Source organism: Anomaloglossus baeobatrachus, chromosome 1 (assembly GCF_048569485.1).
Source record: "Anomaloglossus baeobatrachus isolate aAnoBae1 chromosome 1, aAnoBae1.hap1, whole genome shotgun sequence".
In the NCBI taxonomy this organism is placed as follows: Eukaryota; Metazoa; Chordata; class Amphibia; order Anura; family Aromobatidae; genus Anomaloglossus; species Anomaloglossus baeobatrachus.
The window spans coordinates 956,058,399-956,075,492 of record NC_134353.1 but is presented as its reverse complement, the minus strand read 5'-3'; the positions used below and the strand labels follow the sequence as shown (position 1 = coordinate 956,075,492).

The 17,094-nt window shown below is 40.6% G+C and overlaps 2 protein-coding genes across 2 annotated transcripts in view; both read left to right on the top strand.

The window, feature by feature from the left end:
• The window catches only part of LOC142257415 (uncharacterized), a 65,158-nt gene extending 61,461 nt beyond the window's left edge, over positions 1-3,697 (top strand). Inside the window, exon 7 of the mRNA XM_075329522.1 lies at positions 984-3,697. Within this exon, the coding sequence (XP_075185637.1) occupies positions 984-3,013 (2,030 nt within the window). The 3' untranslated portion in view covers positions 3,014-3,697. The remainder of the gene's footprint in view (positions 1-983) is intronic.
• The window catches only part of LOC142257479 (uncharacterized), a 345,860-nt gene that overhangs the window by 208,364 nt on the left and 120,402 nt on the right, over positions 1-17,094 (top strand). The window lies entirely within an intron of this gene.

Here is a 17,094-nt window from a genome sequence, read left to right as displayed (position 1 = left end):
TGCTGATTATGGCGTCATCATCACCATCTTGTCTGTTTCCTCAAAGAAAGTTATGTATGTCATACATCCATGTTCACGACTCATTTCTTATGCGTGGGGGCTGCCCGCAATACCTCATGTTGGAGCTGGTATTATAAAGTGCTACGGAATATGTTTGGCGCTATATAAATAAAAATTATTACGCTGTATCTGGTATAAAACTAATGCTGTTGGACAGAAAGCCTTGCCAAGTACAATGTGGAGTTCCAGCGTGTGGTCACGTCACACAGCTGTCTCTGAGCTGCCACTTGCAACCGCTGCTGAAGCTCTGCCAGACAAGTGGCAGCTGGAGTGGATTGGTTTTAAATGCGCACAGACACGGCATACCTTCATAAGTAGCTTTGGCAAATTGGTCTAGTTCTTCATAAAATGCTGAACCACTAAGTTGAGCACGTGGCTCAGGCATGGTACATGTGCGAGCTTCCTAAGCTTCAGAACCACCACCAAGTTACAGGCATGTTATCACTCATGACCATGGCTGGTTGTAGGTTCGGATGGCAAAAGACACAGATCTGTCTGGTCTATTAGACCTTTCAACAGCTCTGCTGCAGTGTGCGATTTATCAGCTAAAGACAGTCTTTTAAACAGAGCCTGTTGCTGCTTTATCGAGGCAGTGCTTCCAGTTTGGGACTGATGGGGAGGGTAATTCAGACCAGGATGAAAGGAACTAGGGGAAGGACCCTCCAAAATTTCTGGTAGAGGGCCACCTGTGGGCCTTCCCAAATGTATGAAAGAGGGCCTTTCAAAATACATGTATGAGGGTTCTCCAACCATTATGGTTTAGGATCAGGAGGAGAAGCCCCCCCCCCCCCCCAAAAAAAAAAAATTAAAGATCCACAGACTCCATCTTGTGCACAGTGTGTCTGCAGTCAGTGTGGGGGAAGCTTGTGTTGTTGATCATTGAAGGGGTAAATTTTACAAAATCTGTTTTATTCTTTTCACAGAAGATTGTGGCATCATACAGAATACATATGAAAAGCAAGTAATTGTCCCAGATCTACCCTCAGTCCTTCACACCCAGGATCCGTCATCTGATGCTTCTAAACAATCTCCTGATTCACCGCAGAATGTTCAGCAAAATAAAAGCCACACAAGGGGTGTTGAACAACAAAGAACTCACACAGGGAAAAAGCCATATTCATGTAATCAATATGGAAAGTATTTTACCCAAAAGTCAGCTCTAATTTCATACAAAATAATTCACAAAGGAAAATCTTTTTCATGCCCAGAATGTGGAAAATTTTTTAGTTGGAAATCACACCTTGATTGGCATATAAAAGCTCACACAGGGGAGAAGCCATTTTCATGTTCAGAATGTGGGAAATGTTTTGGTTGGAAATCAAATCTTAATAGCCATATAAAAACTCACACGGGGGAGAAGCCATTTTCATGTTCAGAATGTGGGAAATGTTTTAGTTGGAAAACAAATCTTAATAGCCATATAAAAACTCACACAGGGGAGAAGCCAATTTCATGTTCAGAATGTGGGAAATGTTTTAGTCAGAAATCACAGCTTAATAAGCATCTAAAAACTCACACAGGGGAGAAGCAATTTTCTTGTTCAGAATGTGGGAAATGTTTTAGTCAGAAATCACATTTTAATATGCATATAAAAACTCATACGGGGGAGAAGCCATTTTCATGTTCAGAATGTGGGAAATGGTTTAATTGGAAATCACAGCTTGATGTGCATATAAAAACTCACACTGGGGAGAAGCCATTTTCTTGTTCAGAATGTGGGAAATGTTTTATTCGGAAATCACAGCTTGATTTGCATATGAAAAATCACACGGGTGAAAAGCCATTTTTTTGTTCAGAATGTGGGAAATGTTTTAGTTGGAAATCACAGCTTGATGTGCATATAAAAACTCACACGGGAGAGAAGCCATTTTCATGTTCAGAATGTGGGAAATGTTTTATTCGGAAATCACAGCTTGATTTGCATATAAGAACTCACACTGGGGAGAAGAAATTGTCATGTTCAGAATGCGGGAAATGTTTTCGTTGGAAATCAAATCTTGATAGCCATATAAAAACTCACACGGGGGAGAAGCCATTTTCATGTTCAGAATGTGGGAAGTGTTTTAGTCAGAAATCACAGCTTAATAAGCATATAAAAACTCACACAGGGGAGAAGCAATTTTCATGTTCGGAATGTGGGAAATGGTTTATTTGGAAATCACAGCTTGATGTGCATATAAAAACGCACATGCGGGAGAAGCCATTTTCTTGTTCAGAATGTGGGAAATGTTTTCGTCAGAAATCACAGCTTAATATGCATATAAAAACTCACACGGGGGAGAATCCATTTTCATGTTCAGAATGTGGGAAATGGTTTAATTGGAAATCAGCGCTTGATGTGCATATAAAAACTCACACGGGGGAGAAGCCATTTTCTTGTTCAGAATGTGGGAAGTGTTTTATTCGGAAATCACAGCTTGATTTGCATATGAAAACTCACACGGGTGAAAAGCCATTTTTTTGTTCAGAATGTGGGAAATGTTTTATTCGCAAATCACAGCTTGATGTGCATATAAAAACTCACACGGGAGAGAAGCCATTTTCATGTTCAGAATGTGGGAAATGTTTTATTCGGAAATCACAGCTTGATTTGCATATAAGAACTCACACTGGGGAGAAGAAATTGTCATGTTCAGAATGCGGGAAATGTTTTCGTTGGAAATCAAATCTTGATAGCCATATAAAAACGCACATGCGGGAGAAGCCATTTTCATGTTCAGAATGTGGGAAATGTTTTCGTCAGAAATCAGAGCTTAATATGCATATAAAAACTCACACGGGGGAGAAGCCATTTTCATGTTCAGAATGTGGGAAATGTTTTATTCGGAAAGCACAGCTTGATGTGCATATAAGAAATCACACAGGGGAGAAGCCATTTTCATGTTCAGAATGTGGGAAATGTTTTGCTCACAGATCTGCTTTTGTTAGACACATGACAATTCACACAGGGTAAAAGACATGTTTGTTTAGAATGTGGGAAATATTATAGCAGTTAATCAACTCTTGCTGAACATCTAGGAATCTAGACATGTTTTACACGGAAATCAGATCTTATCAGACATTAAGAAGTCACACAGGAGGGAAAAGCCATTTTTATGTTCTATATGTGTAAAGTGTTATCAGGAAAAGTCATATCTGTTTCCACATCAAACAACTCACAGAAAAAAAACATATCCATAACGTAAATCCTTTTTAGACACCATACAACTCACACACAAGAAAGCAGACATTTCTTCAATTATTTTAGTCAACCTCCCCCGAAGAACGACATCTACAAGTAGTCTCCTTTTGATCTGTGCTTGTTTTCTCTCACATTCCAAAGAATGTAGGGAATGTAGACTATAATCCCTAATGGGGACTTTGGTGAAAATGTCTGTAAAGCTGTGGAATTAATGGCATTTATAAGTGAATTAAATAAATAAATTGAGAAACAGTACAAGAAATAATACAACAATTTCTTTCCAGATAAAGTCGCACGTTATACAAAACAGGTGATTGTTCTGTTTGCAGTCAAAAATCCAAATATATATATATATATATATATATATATATATATATATCCATCCATCCATCCATATATCCAGCCATGTGCACAGAACATTATACATTAATGGAGAGTTATACCCTAAAACTTGTTACTAAGCTGAGCAGATACGGACTGTAAAAGTCCGGATCCATGCAGCTGCGGGCTGAGAATACTAGCCACCAGCTGGCTTTATCTTGGCTAAGTATCAAAATTAGGGGGGACCGCATGTCGTTTTTTGGTTTGTTTTTTTTTTAATTATTTAAATTAAAAAAAAAAAAAAAACTGCATGCGAATTCTCTTACATCGGAGTCACACCTGCGAGGGACTCTCACGAGTGTGACCTCGCATCACTGCACAGCCACGCACACTTCTGACAGGAGCATGCATTTGTTTCTAGGTACATGCACGGTCATGTTCAGTGAACGGCAGGCCGTGCCGGGTGATGTCATGCCAGACTTGTACGAGTCTGACATCACATCACCGGCACAGCTGCACACTCTTCTGACAGGAGTGTGCATGTGTTTCTGTCTACATGCACGCTCAACATACTGAACCGCAGACACTTGCACTGCTTTCCCCGCCCAACGGCCGTCCTGGCGTCTGTGATTGGTTGCACTCAGATGACACTCAGGGTGGGGGCGCATTTAACTGCAACCAATTATTCGCGCTGGTGGGCACTCAAAACAGTGATTATTGAATTGTCGACTCCGGAAGGGAAAAGCGTGACCCGGAAGGCATTTGCCGCCATGACACAGCGTGTGTGAGTATACCGCGCGCGCTCCTACCCCCTATCCCATCCACCAAAATATTTAATCTCCGGATCTAGTCCCCATTGACTTATATGGGCACCGGATTCCGGAGCAGATCGGGGGTTTTTTTAATTGAGCAGTGATCCGCCGGTCCCGGCTTTTTGCCAGTCTACTTGTTACCAATCTATAATTTGTTTTAAAATATTCGGGCTTATTCACATGTGTTTTGATGGTTCGATATTTCATCAGAACCTGCGGAGTTGAGATTGAGCTGGTCGGTCGCCCTATTTCGTATAAATATACAAGTTTAAACAAACTTTTCTGGGTAACAGATGGAATACAAAGTAATAATAATCTTAAGCCACTCCAAAATTGCATAAATGTAAAAGGAGAGAGGAGTACTAAAGGGCCAACCATAATATCAATGAATATCAAAACCAATGCCTTATGGTATCAAAAATATGAACAAGTTTATTGCACATTAAATCAGACAATGGTAAAATCACGTAGAATAGAGAAAGACATAATAAGCACAAATGCAGTCCCAGATAAACATTCCCAAGCAGAAGGACATCTGCCCAATATAGTAATATAGCAATATGGGTAAGCAGCACCCTGAGATTATCAAGAGAGGAAAATTTTCCTCATACTACAGGTACATAAATAAAACAGAGCTGCTTACTGTAAAATAGTGAGTTTATGGAGATTTTATTCATAAACTTGAATACATACATTCATATAATGTGTGTATTTCGCCCATGCCTTTTTAAGAGAGCCTGTGAGTTGAAATCTCTAACCAAAGTCTTTGACATGGTAGAACCAAGCCATCTGCCATTGTTCATCAAGTTAGCTGACAACGGAGTGCTATATTCTAACTGGAATTTGTGCAAAGATCTGAAATTAGCATTGAGAATCTTCTTACTGTTACACTAAGGTCAAGGGTCAGCGAGCTTCAAAGAGTTCTATATATTTTACATTCTATGTCAAAGTGGTTTAGTTTTACAAGTCTCCACTGCGCAGGACACTTATTCTGCAAAATCATGAATCACGTGATATGACATAAGCTATATCTAAAAAGGATTGTAAGACCATGTAAAGAGATGAGGAGAATCAGGGGGTGGGGTTTGAATTATAAAAGCAGACCACACTTCAAAGAACACGCACTCAGAGGACGAACTCACTCAGAGGTAGAATGGGACCATTCAACCAGACGATCCAGAGAGGGACGGCTTATCACAACATCACAGCTATGTAAGATAAATGAACTCTTTTTCTCTACTTATCTATTTCTTTTCATTAACTCAAGCCAAGACAGTTACTTTTCTGTCATGACTCTAACTTCTACTGAATAAATCCATATGTTTTTGCACCTATTTTGCTCCAATCATTAATATACTGGCTTAGCATATGTCACGTCAACCGTATTTTTTAACATATTTGGCGAGCATCAGCCTGAATGATTGAGAGGCACAGCTGTTTTCTGTACGTGGTGATTTTTTTCACACTGCCTTTTGCTGCGGGACTTTTTTTCTCACGTCATTCCCTGCCTTTTGTCCGAGAAGGGGGGTCAGTGGAGTAACATCTCTGTCCAAAGACTGCAGGCAAAGACGATACACTGTGTCTACATCACGGAACCTTGGAGAGGTTTAACGTGACAAGCTGCACGGAGGTCGTATGTGTCAAGCCTTGACGGACATCTGAGGACTTCCAATCCAGGACGATCGACCCATAGACGATTGGAGCCATTCCAGGACGATCGACCCATAGATGATTGGAGCCATTCCAGGACAACGCATCACATATTGGTGAGATATGGATTTTATTCATGATTATTCTAGACAGTCATGTAGAGTATACATTTGACCATACGCACACTGATGCACAGTTATGGTCAAATCTGTACCGGCAATGTGAACTTGAGAATACTAAGTTAGATAAGAAGTCTTTTACTGTGAAACGGTTGCAGAAAAAGATACAAAATGTATTGGGTATGGTATACACTTACAACTCCATGGTGGGTGGGGCACAGCAATCAGCACACACCATCTGCATGGTGACAGATACACCCAATACAACAGATACACCCAATACAACAGATACACACATCACAGATGCAGAAACAACAGATTGTCCAAATTGTTCGATATTAGCAGAACATATCGAACATCTGGAAGATCAGTTGGAAACGAGCAGATTTAATATCAAAATTACGGAATGATATTAAATATGTATCTGTTATTACAAGACAGAACAAGACAGATGCTTCCGCAGCACGTGCCTCAGGTTCCGACATCCCGGACCGGCTGGATACAGCTGAGGACGAGAGTCTAAATGAGGAGGAACTGCGGAAAAAGAAGTTACATGACAAGGCAGCCCGTCTTAACAGTAAAATCCATGACCAATTAATGAAAATCATTAAAGACATACCCAAATATGATGATAAAATGGACGCCTTTCATAATGCGGATATTTTTGAGTCACATTCGGATAAATATAATCTGACGAATGATCAGAGAAATAAAATATTCAGGGTATGGCTTCCCTCCCACATGGCAAAAAGGTTACAAGCAACACCTAGGCCAAACGAACACGATGACCTGATCCATGACACAAAGGAAGATAGGCTGAGACAGTTAATTCTTTTTACCACAGGAGAGTCTACCCCAACAGTCGAATTGTTAGAAAACCTTAAAACACACATACAGGAGGATCCATACATATTCTTAGTGAAATTTGAACAAGGGTATAGATTGATAATGGAAATCGGACCTGATCAAGAACCGACTTCCATGGTCAAGGCCTTTGTTAAAAAGTTTAAATATTTGGTCCCTGCTTCATTCGAAATTGCTTCTAGGATGGAAAATCTACAAGAGGCCACGTCATTTATTGATAGAATACGTAGACGAATGAAGCAAAATCAGGTAAAGTCAAAAATATCCATGATAGAGGGGACCACTGACACATTAGTATCCCAGGAAAAACAGACCAAACACAAAAGACTGGTGTTGAATTCTAAAAACAAGAATTCAGGGGGGGGGGGTAACAGAGCAATATACACTGCTTTTTCTGTGGCCAACCCGGACATCTGAAGTGGGAATGCAAGAAATTCCTGAGGGCGGGAGCTGAGGAAAGGCTGGGTAAAGAAAATGGACTGATGCCAAACACATCCAGTGCACCTCCCCCATCTTCAGCACCTCCACCTTCATACACGCCCACTCATACTGACAACAGAAATAACCAGTCACCATATGCACCTCTGACCAGACAAATTAGGCAAATGACCATACAGGGATTGGATGGAAGGAGCAAGACACCTGCTGCTCTTCTCCCTTCTCCATCATCCTGACTAGCAAAGCCGGTGCCCAGGCTGCATCCACTGGAATTTGTCACTCGAGTTTCAATGGATGGCTGTGTGATACCAATGTGATATGACTGAAGTATGAATTTGATTAGATAGGGATCATAATCAATGAAGTGTAGTGATCCCAGATATTATTTGACCTATCAATAATTCAGTATCAAAGAGCTGTCCTTTGGATAACCAATTTCACTATGACCAAAGAATAAGATAATGAGGAAGTCACATTTACAGTTCCACTTACCGGAAACTTGTGGTTAGCTTAAAGACAGGTTTAAGGAAGCTTGCATATGAAATTTACGGCTCATTGCAATATTTCACTAACACTATGGTCAAACTGTGGTCGGTCAGTTGTCAACTGGCAGGATGTGCAGGAAATGTGCAGGAAGCTGCCGGTGCCCACAGCATTTTGTGGTCAAGTTACATGAACATGACTCAGCTGTCACATGCTGGTGACCATTTAAACACAACCTACAATGTTTTCCTATAAAAATACACCAGACTCGCTTAATGTTAGGGAAAACCTTCCAGGACATTGAAGTGTACGTACGCACTGTTCCTGTGATGCAAGATGATGCCATGTTGATTCCTTATCATTAACTCGAGTTCCCTCCGATGTGAAAGGATTGCTACAACATAACGGTAATGTTGATGCATATTTCTGTTATTATATAAGTTTCTATGAAAATAGTTCTTATGCCTATGTACCATTGACTATATATATTCATGTGCTATTAAAATAAATAGTATCTTGCTATAAAGAATATTAGTATTCGTGCCTGATTAGGATATCAGTGAGCGCTTCGTAAGTACGGGCTTTCAGCCCCCTGTTTAGTAGAATTTAGCAAGACATAAATTGGCGTAGTCGGCAGGATTACTTCTATAAGAAGTAATTAAACTAATTTTTGTAATTTGGAAATTAAAAACATATATTTGGCAAATTTCCAGATATTTTTTTCAATCTTTTTGCATAGTGTCAAAATGTTCAGAAAATGTAAGGATAATGTTAAGGAGGTTGTTGTGGAGATCCCATGCTGGATTGAGGCTCCCTACAATCTTATAGCACATGAATTGGTCAATTGTGGATTGGCAGAACAATGGCAGAATAAGCTCAAGGGTTGTGAAGCTACTGATGTTGTGAATGTACTCAGTGGTGCCCCTGTGAAAACAGGTGATGTAGTGTCTTGTGGATTGGCAGAACAATGGCAGGACAAGCTTAAGGGTAGTGAAGCTACTGATGTTGTGAATGTACTCAGTGGTGTCCCTGTGAAAACAGGTGATGTAGTGTCTTTAGCACAGCACAAACAATGGCAGGATAAGCTTAAGGGTAGTGAAGCTACTGATGTTGTGACTGTACTCAGTGGTGCCCCTGTGAAAGCAGGTGATGTAGTGTCTTTAGCACGGCACAAACAATGGCAGGATAAGCTTAAGGGTAGTGAAGCTACTGATGTTGTGAATGTATTCGGTAGTGTCCCTGTGAAAACAGGTGATGTAGTGTCTTTAGCACGGCACAAACAATGGCAGAATAAGCTTAAGGGTTGTATACCTACTGATGTTGTGACTGTACTCAGTGGTGCCCCTGTGAAAACAGGTGATGTAGTGTCTTGTGGATTGGCAGAACAATGGCAGGATAAGCTTAAGGGTAGTGAAGCTACTGATGTTGTGAATGTATTCGGTAGTGTCCCTGTGAAAACAGGTGATGTAGTGTCTTTAGCACGGCACAAACAATGGCAGAATAAGCTTAAGGGTTGTGTACCTACTGATGTTGTGACTGTACTCAGTGGTGCCCCTGTGAAAACAGGTGATGTAGTGTCTTGTGGATTGGCAGAACAATGGCAGGACAAGCTTAAGGGTAGTGAAGCTACTGATGTGAATGTATTCGGTAGTGACCCTGTGAAAACAGGTGATGTAGTGTCTTTAGCACGGCACATGTGGATTTTGGCAAGTGCATATAGTGTAATGCATGAGCGTAATCTAAAGATGCAGAAGAAAAGTTCCCAGATGGAACAAAAGATGATAGAATTAGGTTGCCTGAAAACAGTTCTGGAATGTAATACCCGACTGTTGAAGGATAAATTGGAACATTATCAGAATGTGGCAGAAAAAGCTGCCATAAAAATTGCTCAAAATAAGTATAAGAAAAGAAGAGGAAAGGTAAATAAAACCAAAGTACATAAAAGTATCGTCTCAGCTTCTATAAACTGGGATCCCGATACTTTGGATGGGGATGTGTGGGATTCATCTTCATCATCTGATGAGGAGGATTACCATAAAGGGAAGATTCAGGCTAATCCAGTAAGGAGGCGCCTAGAGAGGACAGAGAATGAGATCATCCGGGAACATGTCCGGGATGGTCAGGGGAATCTGCAATATGACAAAGATGGTAATGCCATCATAAATGAGAGAACGATTCCTCATGTAAAAAATCGAGTAACCATTGAAGATTACTCTCAGGGAGAAGTTGATAGCATTTTAACACAGTGTAGACAAAAACCAGGAGAAGGAGAAATTCCCTGGTTGGTCAGCGTGCACGATCTCGGAGGAGGTGGAGTGCACTTTGACGCCGGAGACGTGGCAAAATTTGTCACCATGTCTCATGACCCAGTAATTCAGAGATCAATAAAAAATTATTTTGTTGATCATAATGAGCATGGTACTCAAAACTTAATCATGATCTTAGCCCATGCTTTTCTGGACAAATATCCATCAGAAGCAGACTTTCCTATAAATGATAAACCTTGGTATACCTTAAAAGATGGTATGGAAAGGCTGAAGGAAGAAGCAATGAGGAATGCTCTTCCTCTTTTGGGAATGGATGATGATTATCTCCAGTACCCATTTAAACATGCTCCTCCAGCATACAAAACAGTTATTTTAACCTTAACTGTAGCGCTGACTGGAGAATCAATCGGTGTAGTTCTAGGGAGGATGAGGGAGTTACAGGATATGGGACAGTGGGATAAACCATCCCCTGGAGGCCATGTTGGTAACAGTAAACCAAACAATCCTGATTGTAAAGAGAAATCAGTAGGGGAGGCCCCATGGGTGTCTCGCAAAGACATGTTCCAGGCTTTGCTTAAAGCCGGGATCAATAAGGAAAGGATTGATGGAAAGGAGACAGGAGAATTATGGAAGTTGTACAAACAGAAAGTTATATCTGCAAAGAAAGTGACCACTACAAATGTGGAAGGGGGCTCAAAAACCCCCAAGGTAAAGAAATCAGAGGGAAAAGGGGAAAAAACCCCAAAGAAAGTGTCTTGGGAAGATTTTCAGTCAGTTTATCCATGGGAAGAACTGGCTGCAGCCGTGGCCACAAAGGTTACGGAAGGAAGGGCTAATGCACAGACTGAAGTCTGCGTAAATGAAAGTTCAAAAGGAAGTGATTTACTATAGGTAGCCAGCCAAGCCCCCCTATTGATAAAAAGGGACGAACGTCCCTACGTCAATCTTAGCATACATTGGAAAGGGGGAAATGTTCAAAGAGTCCCAGCTTGGATTGACACGGGGGCGGAAGCTACTTTAATTCATGGAAACCCAGAAAAAATAAAAGGACCTCGAGTAAAAATTGCTGGACTAGGTGGTCAAGTGATCACCGGGGTTCAGACACAGGTAGCTTTGAAGATAGGTAATTTACCTATCAAGGAGTACACGGTGCTGGTAGTTCCTATACCAGAATATATTTTGGGAATTGATATCCTAAAATGGATGACTCTTAATATAACCGAAGGAAAATTCTCCTTTTGGGTTATGTCTTGTCATAAGAAAATGCAGATCTCACATTATATCAATGATATAATGGTACAAGGACAAGATGAGCAAAGTGTGAAAGATCAATTGACAAAACTGGTTGCTCATATGAGGAGTAAAGGATGGGAAATGAATGATGCCAAGGTTCAAGGACCGTCTCAGGTGGTAACATGTCTAGGGATTCAGTGGAACAAGGGGCACAGAGAGATCTTGCCCAATGCCAGACAGAAAATTATTAATTTCCCGGTCCCTAAATCCAAACAAGAGACTCAGTCTTATATTGGATTGTTTGGTTTTTGGAGACAACAGATCCCTCATTTGGGACAAATGTTGGCTCATTTGTACAAAGTAACGAGGAAAAAATATGAGTTCCACTGGGGAGAGAAACAGCAAAATGTGTTTGAGATGGTCAGGGAAGTGTGGCAAGACACTACCAAGACCACTGTATTTCATGTCGATGCTCATGTCCCTACTAACTCACTTGAACGTTTGTTTAATTCAGAAGCAGATAAAGCAGCAGCCATCAGACAAATCAGTCCAACAGTTGACAAGACAAGGTACAGCTGTTTGGGCACACCAGAAAGAGCGACACCTTATACAGCAGGTTTAGACCTCAGTACATTGGAAACTGTCGTGGTACCCCCAGGTAAGGTAAAACCAATTTCAACAGGATTGGGTTGCCAGATACCAAAGGATCATTATGGTCAAATAGCCACTCGTTCTAGTTTAGTGTTAAAAGGAGCCATAGTGGTGGGAGGGGTAATAGATGCAGATTATCAGGGAGAAATCAAGGTACTGATGCTAAATTTGGGAAATGAACCTTTGATATTGATGAAACACCAGAAGGTGGCTCAGATGTTGATAATTCCAATAAACTTGTCTGAGATAAGAGAAGGAACTGCCCCGGCAGAATTAACAATACGGGGTACTAAAGGTTTTGGATCCTCTAATATTAAAAATGTAGGAGCAAAAATATGGATTCAAAACCTCCAAGGACCGCCCTCAGAGACAGAGGTAATAGCGGTCGGAAAAGATCGTAGTCTCCTGATAATGAGACCAAAAGTGGAGAAGTGGGAATATGTTCCACAAGAAAAATGTTATTTACGAGAATAATAGTGTATCTTTATTTGCAGAAGGTGTGGTAAATAAGCGGAATCCATGGTATCGGTTACTGGGAAGAGCTCGATAGTGATGAGATGGAGAAATTCCTGTGTTTGATGTTTGCCTCTCTGGTCGTTGGATGGACAAGTCTACATCAGGAGGAACCTGTGGCGAATGAATTTCTGATGCACCATCACATTTTCAACACATAGATTGCTGGATCTGTACACATTCTTCGGTTACAGCCACCCGTATCCCTTATCTGGATGTCCCGGTATCGATGGAGGAAATCTTAAAGTAGAAAAGTTGTTCTGATCATCTTGCTGATAAAGACACTCGAAGTGTTCGTCTATAGAATACTACAGTACCCATTTCCATAGTGGGATGGATCAATCTTCCATGGTGGCAAGGCAATTTGAATGCAACAGTCACCAATTTGCAATATCTGGCTTTTAAGGGAGGAATTTGGGTACTAAGATATAAGACTGGACTGACTAACCTGGGATTCATCCCTATGGGGAATATAAAAATACGTTTTGGGACAGCTATAAATACTGTAGATGCTTTTAAACCCAGCTTAGTGGAAAAGACAATTCATGATATGTTATGGCCTTATGCCAATATGTTCATAAATGGGACTAGTGAAACTTGTAGTAACATATCGGGAAATGTAATGTGTAATGATTCCTTTGAATATCGAGCAAATGCCAAAACACATGATATTCAAGGGAGCTTTTCAGATAATATTGCTTTTAGTTTTAATATACATAGTAGTGAAAGTGATTATATTTGTGATTCAACGTTTATCTAAACAAACCAAGGAAACAAAATTTGTGGCAAACAATATTTCTTGGTCATGGTATGGTATATTCCGAGTGATCTTCTTCTAGTGGAATACTGATGATGGAAAATAATCCCTGGGATCAAGGACCGATTGTGATACCAATGTGATATGACTGAAGTATGAATTTGATTAGATAGGGATCATAATCAATGAAGTGTAGTGATCCCAGATATTATTTGACCTATCAATAATTCAGTATCAAACAGCTGTCCTTTGGATAACCAATTTCACTATGACCAAAGAATAAGATAATGAGGAAGTCACATTTACAGTTCCACTTACCGGAAACTTGTGGTTAGCTTAAAGACAGGTTTAAGGAAGCTTGCATATGAAATTTACGGCTCATTGCAATATTTCACTAACACTATGGTCAAACTGTGGTCGGTCAGTTGTCAACTGGCAGGATGTGCAGGAAATGTGCAGGAAGCTGCCGGTGCCCACAGCATTTTGTGGTCAAGTTACATGAACATGACTCAGCTGTCACATGCTGGTGACCATTTAAACACAACCTACAATGTTTTCCTATAAAAATACACCAGACTCGCTTAATGTTAGGGAAAACCTTCCAGGACATTGAAGGGTACGTACGCACTGTTCCTGTGATGCAAGATGATGCCATGTTGATTCCTTATCATTAACTCGAGTTCCCTCCGATGTGAAAGGATTGCTACAACATAACGGTAATGTTGATGCATATTTCTGTTATTATATAAGTTTCTATGAAAATAGTTCTTATGCCTATGTACCATTGACTATATATATTCATGTGCTATTAAAATAAATAGTATCTTGCTATAAAGAATATTAGTATTCGTGCCTGATTAGGATATCAGTGAGCGCTTCGTAAGTACGGGCTTTCAGCCCCCTTTTTAGTAGAATTTAGCAAGACAGGCTGTGGTCGACCATTTTTAAAGGTAAATCTTGAGGGTCAGGAAGTAACATTTCTCCTTGATACAGGTGCGCAATTGAGTGTCACAAATGTTTATTTACATTTAAAGCCAGATTCCCCTGTATGTACAATTGTTGGTTTCAGTGGTAAAAATGGAACAAAGGTGACATTAGCGCAGGATGTTTCTTTGGAAATACCTGGTTTTTTGAAAACGAAAAGGGATATTTGGTGTTGTCAGGATACTGAGAATATAATTGGCACTGATTTTATGGAAAAGCATGGCTGGATTATTGATTTGGGTAACAAAACAGTTTGGAAAGACTCTAACGGTTGTAAGGCGGTAGTTATTGATCCAAATGAATATAGTCATGTCGGGACCATTTGTTTGACCGATGTAGTGTCAGCAGATCATTTGTGGCCTGAAACTGGTGGTGATGAAGTATTGACTGAGATAGTACAGCGGTTTCCTTCTTTATGGGCTCAGTACAGGAATGAAGTAGGAACTATGAAGGACGTGATTGTTAAAATTGAAGGTCGAGACCCGCCTCCACAGCGTCAGTATAAGTTGCCTCCGGAGTCAGTTGCTCCGATGTCTAAAATTATTCAGGAATTGTTGGCTCAAGGTGTGATACGTAAGACAAATTCTGTTTGTAACAATCCATTGTGGTGTGTTCTGAAAAGCGATGGTAGCTATCGGATGTTATTGGACTTGAGGATGTTCAATAAGTTTACTCCCAATGTTGCACCGATTGTAGCTGATACACATGACATGATGTCGAGATTGGATGCTAAGGCAAAGTATTTCTCAGTATTGGATATCAGTAATGGTTTCTTCAGTATACCGATTGATAAAAGTTGTCAATATAGGCTTGCATTCAACCACCTGGATCAACAATTCGTATGTTGTAGGCTTCCTCAAGGCGCTAGTATGTCACCAAGCATTTTTCATCAGGCGCTAGCAAACGTTTTGTCGAAATTTTCTCGTCCGGAATGTTTATTGCAATATGTGGACGATATATTTCTGAGTACAGAAGACAAGGAATTGCACGTGACTCTACTTGCAGAATTGTTTGAGCTGCTGCATGATGCAGGATTGAAACTGAACACCAAAAAGGTCAAGCTGATGCGCTTCAAGCACACACGTCAGAGACAAGCATCTCTGTGGTTTTGCTGCAGCTGCAAGGGGGGGAATGGAGAATCTTGGGTTACTTCTCTAAGCTTCTCTCACCTGTTGAGAGGGGGTTTGAGATGTGCGCAAGACACCTGGTGGGAGTGTATTTTGCGATAAAAATCACTCAACACATCATCGGGTTCCAAAAGGTTATTCTCCAAACGCCACATTCCACACTGAAACTTCTCTTTGAGAAAAACATCCCAGGTGTGTCACATCAGAGATTTGCCCATTGGTTGCTCTCATTGTCTCCAAATCAAATTGAGGTAGATTATAAGGCCAAATATGTTCTTCCTCAATTGATGCAGTATGAAGGTCAAACCCATGATTGTCTACAAACGTTCCATGAACCAAGTCCATCTCTCTTCAGACGACAGTCGGAAGACGCAGATGAACCTGTGTTTGTAGACGGTTCTAGATTTTTTCTGGAAGGACACTATCACACAGGATATGGAATTTTCTATTCCAAGCGAGGACAAGTGGTAAAACACAAGTTACCGAGTCATTTCTCAGCTCAAAGGGCAGATATAGAAGCGGTAAGAATGGTCCTACAGCTGAATGAAGCTGATGATCAAACTCCAATGGTAATTTACAGTGATAGCTCTTATGTTGTCAGATCCCTAACTGATTATCTGCCTGTTTGGGAAAGGAGAGGCTACGTGGATTCCTCTAACAAAGCCTTGGTGCACCGCGATACTCTAAAAATCAATTTTTGAGATGGCATCTAGGGCCCCAAATAGATTTGCTATAGTGAAAGTCGCTGCACATAAAAGATCTGATGATGAGTTATCTGTAGGTAATGCAACCGCAGATGCTCTAGCCAAAGAAGCTGCCCTGACAGGAGAGGAAGTGTTTGACTCTGAACCTTCTGAGATTTCAGCGGTTCAAAGAACAGACACATACATACCTTCATTTGCAGAAGAACAGAGAAAAGATCCTTCTCTTGTTACTTCTCAGGATGATCCAAAGCCTCCTTTTATCTGTGAAAATGGGGTTTTGTGTCACAATTCAAATGGAGAATTGCGTCCCGTTGTACCAAAACATCTACAGGTAGAATTCACTCGATACAACCATGAGAGTTTAGGTCACTTGGGTCAACAGAAATTGTTAGTCATTCTCAAGGAGAAATTTTATTGGGAAAAAATGGACGAAACGGTTCAAAGTGTTGTACTATCATGTCTCATTTGTGCCCAAATAAATCCAAGACCTAAAGGACAGAAGCCACCACTTCTACGAATCGCACCTGCAGATGGTCCATGGTCTACACTGCAAATAGACTATATTGGTTCTTTACCCTCAGGTAAACATGGTCTCAGGTATGCATTGATTGTGGTAGATGTGTTCTCAAAATGGGTAGAAATATTACCTGTTAGGAAAGATGATGCTTTGTCCACAGCAAGGGAGTTGGTACAACATGTCTTTTGCACTTGGGGGATCCCAAGGATGATTACCTCCGATCGAGGAAGCCATTTCACAGGTAAAATCATGCAAACTGCTTGTGCTATTCTAGGGGCACGACAGCAATTTCATGTCCCCTATCATCCACAATCTGCGGGAATTGTGGAAAGAATGAATAGAACTATCAAATCCAGAATTGCAAAGATGCTTTTGGACAAAGGTAACACTTGGGTTGACAAGGTACCCTTCAT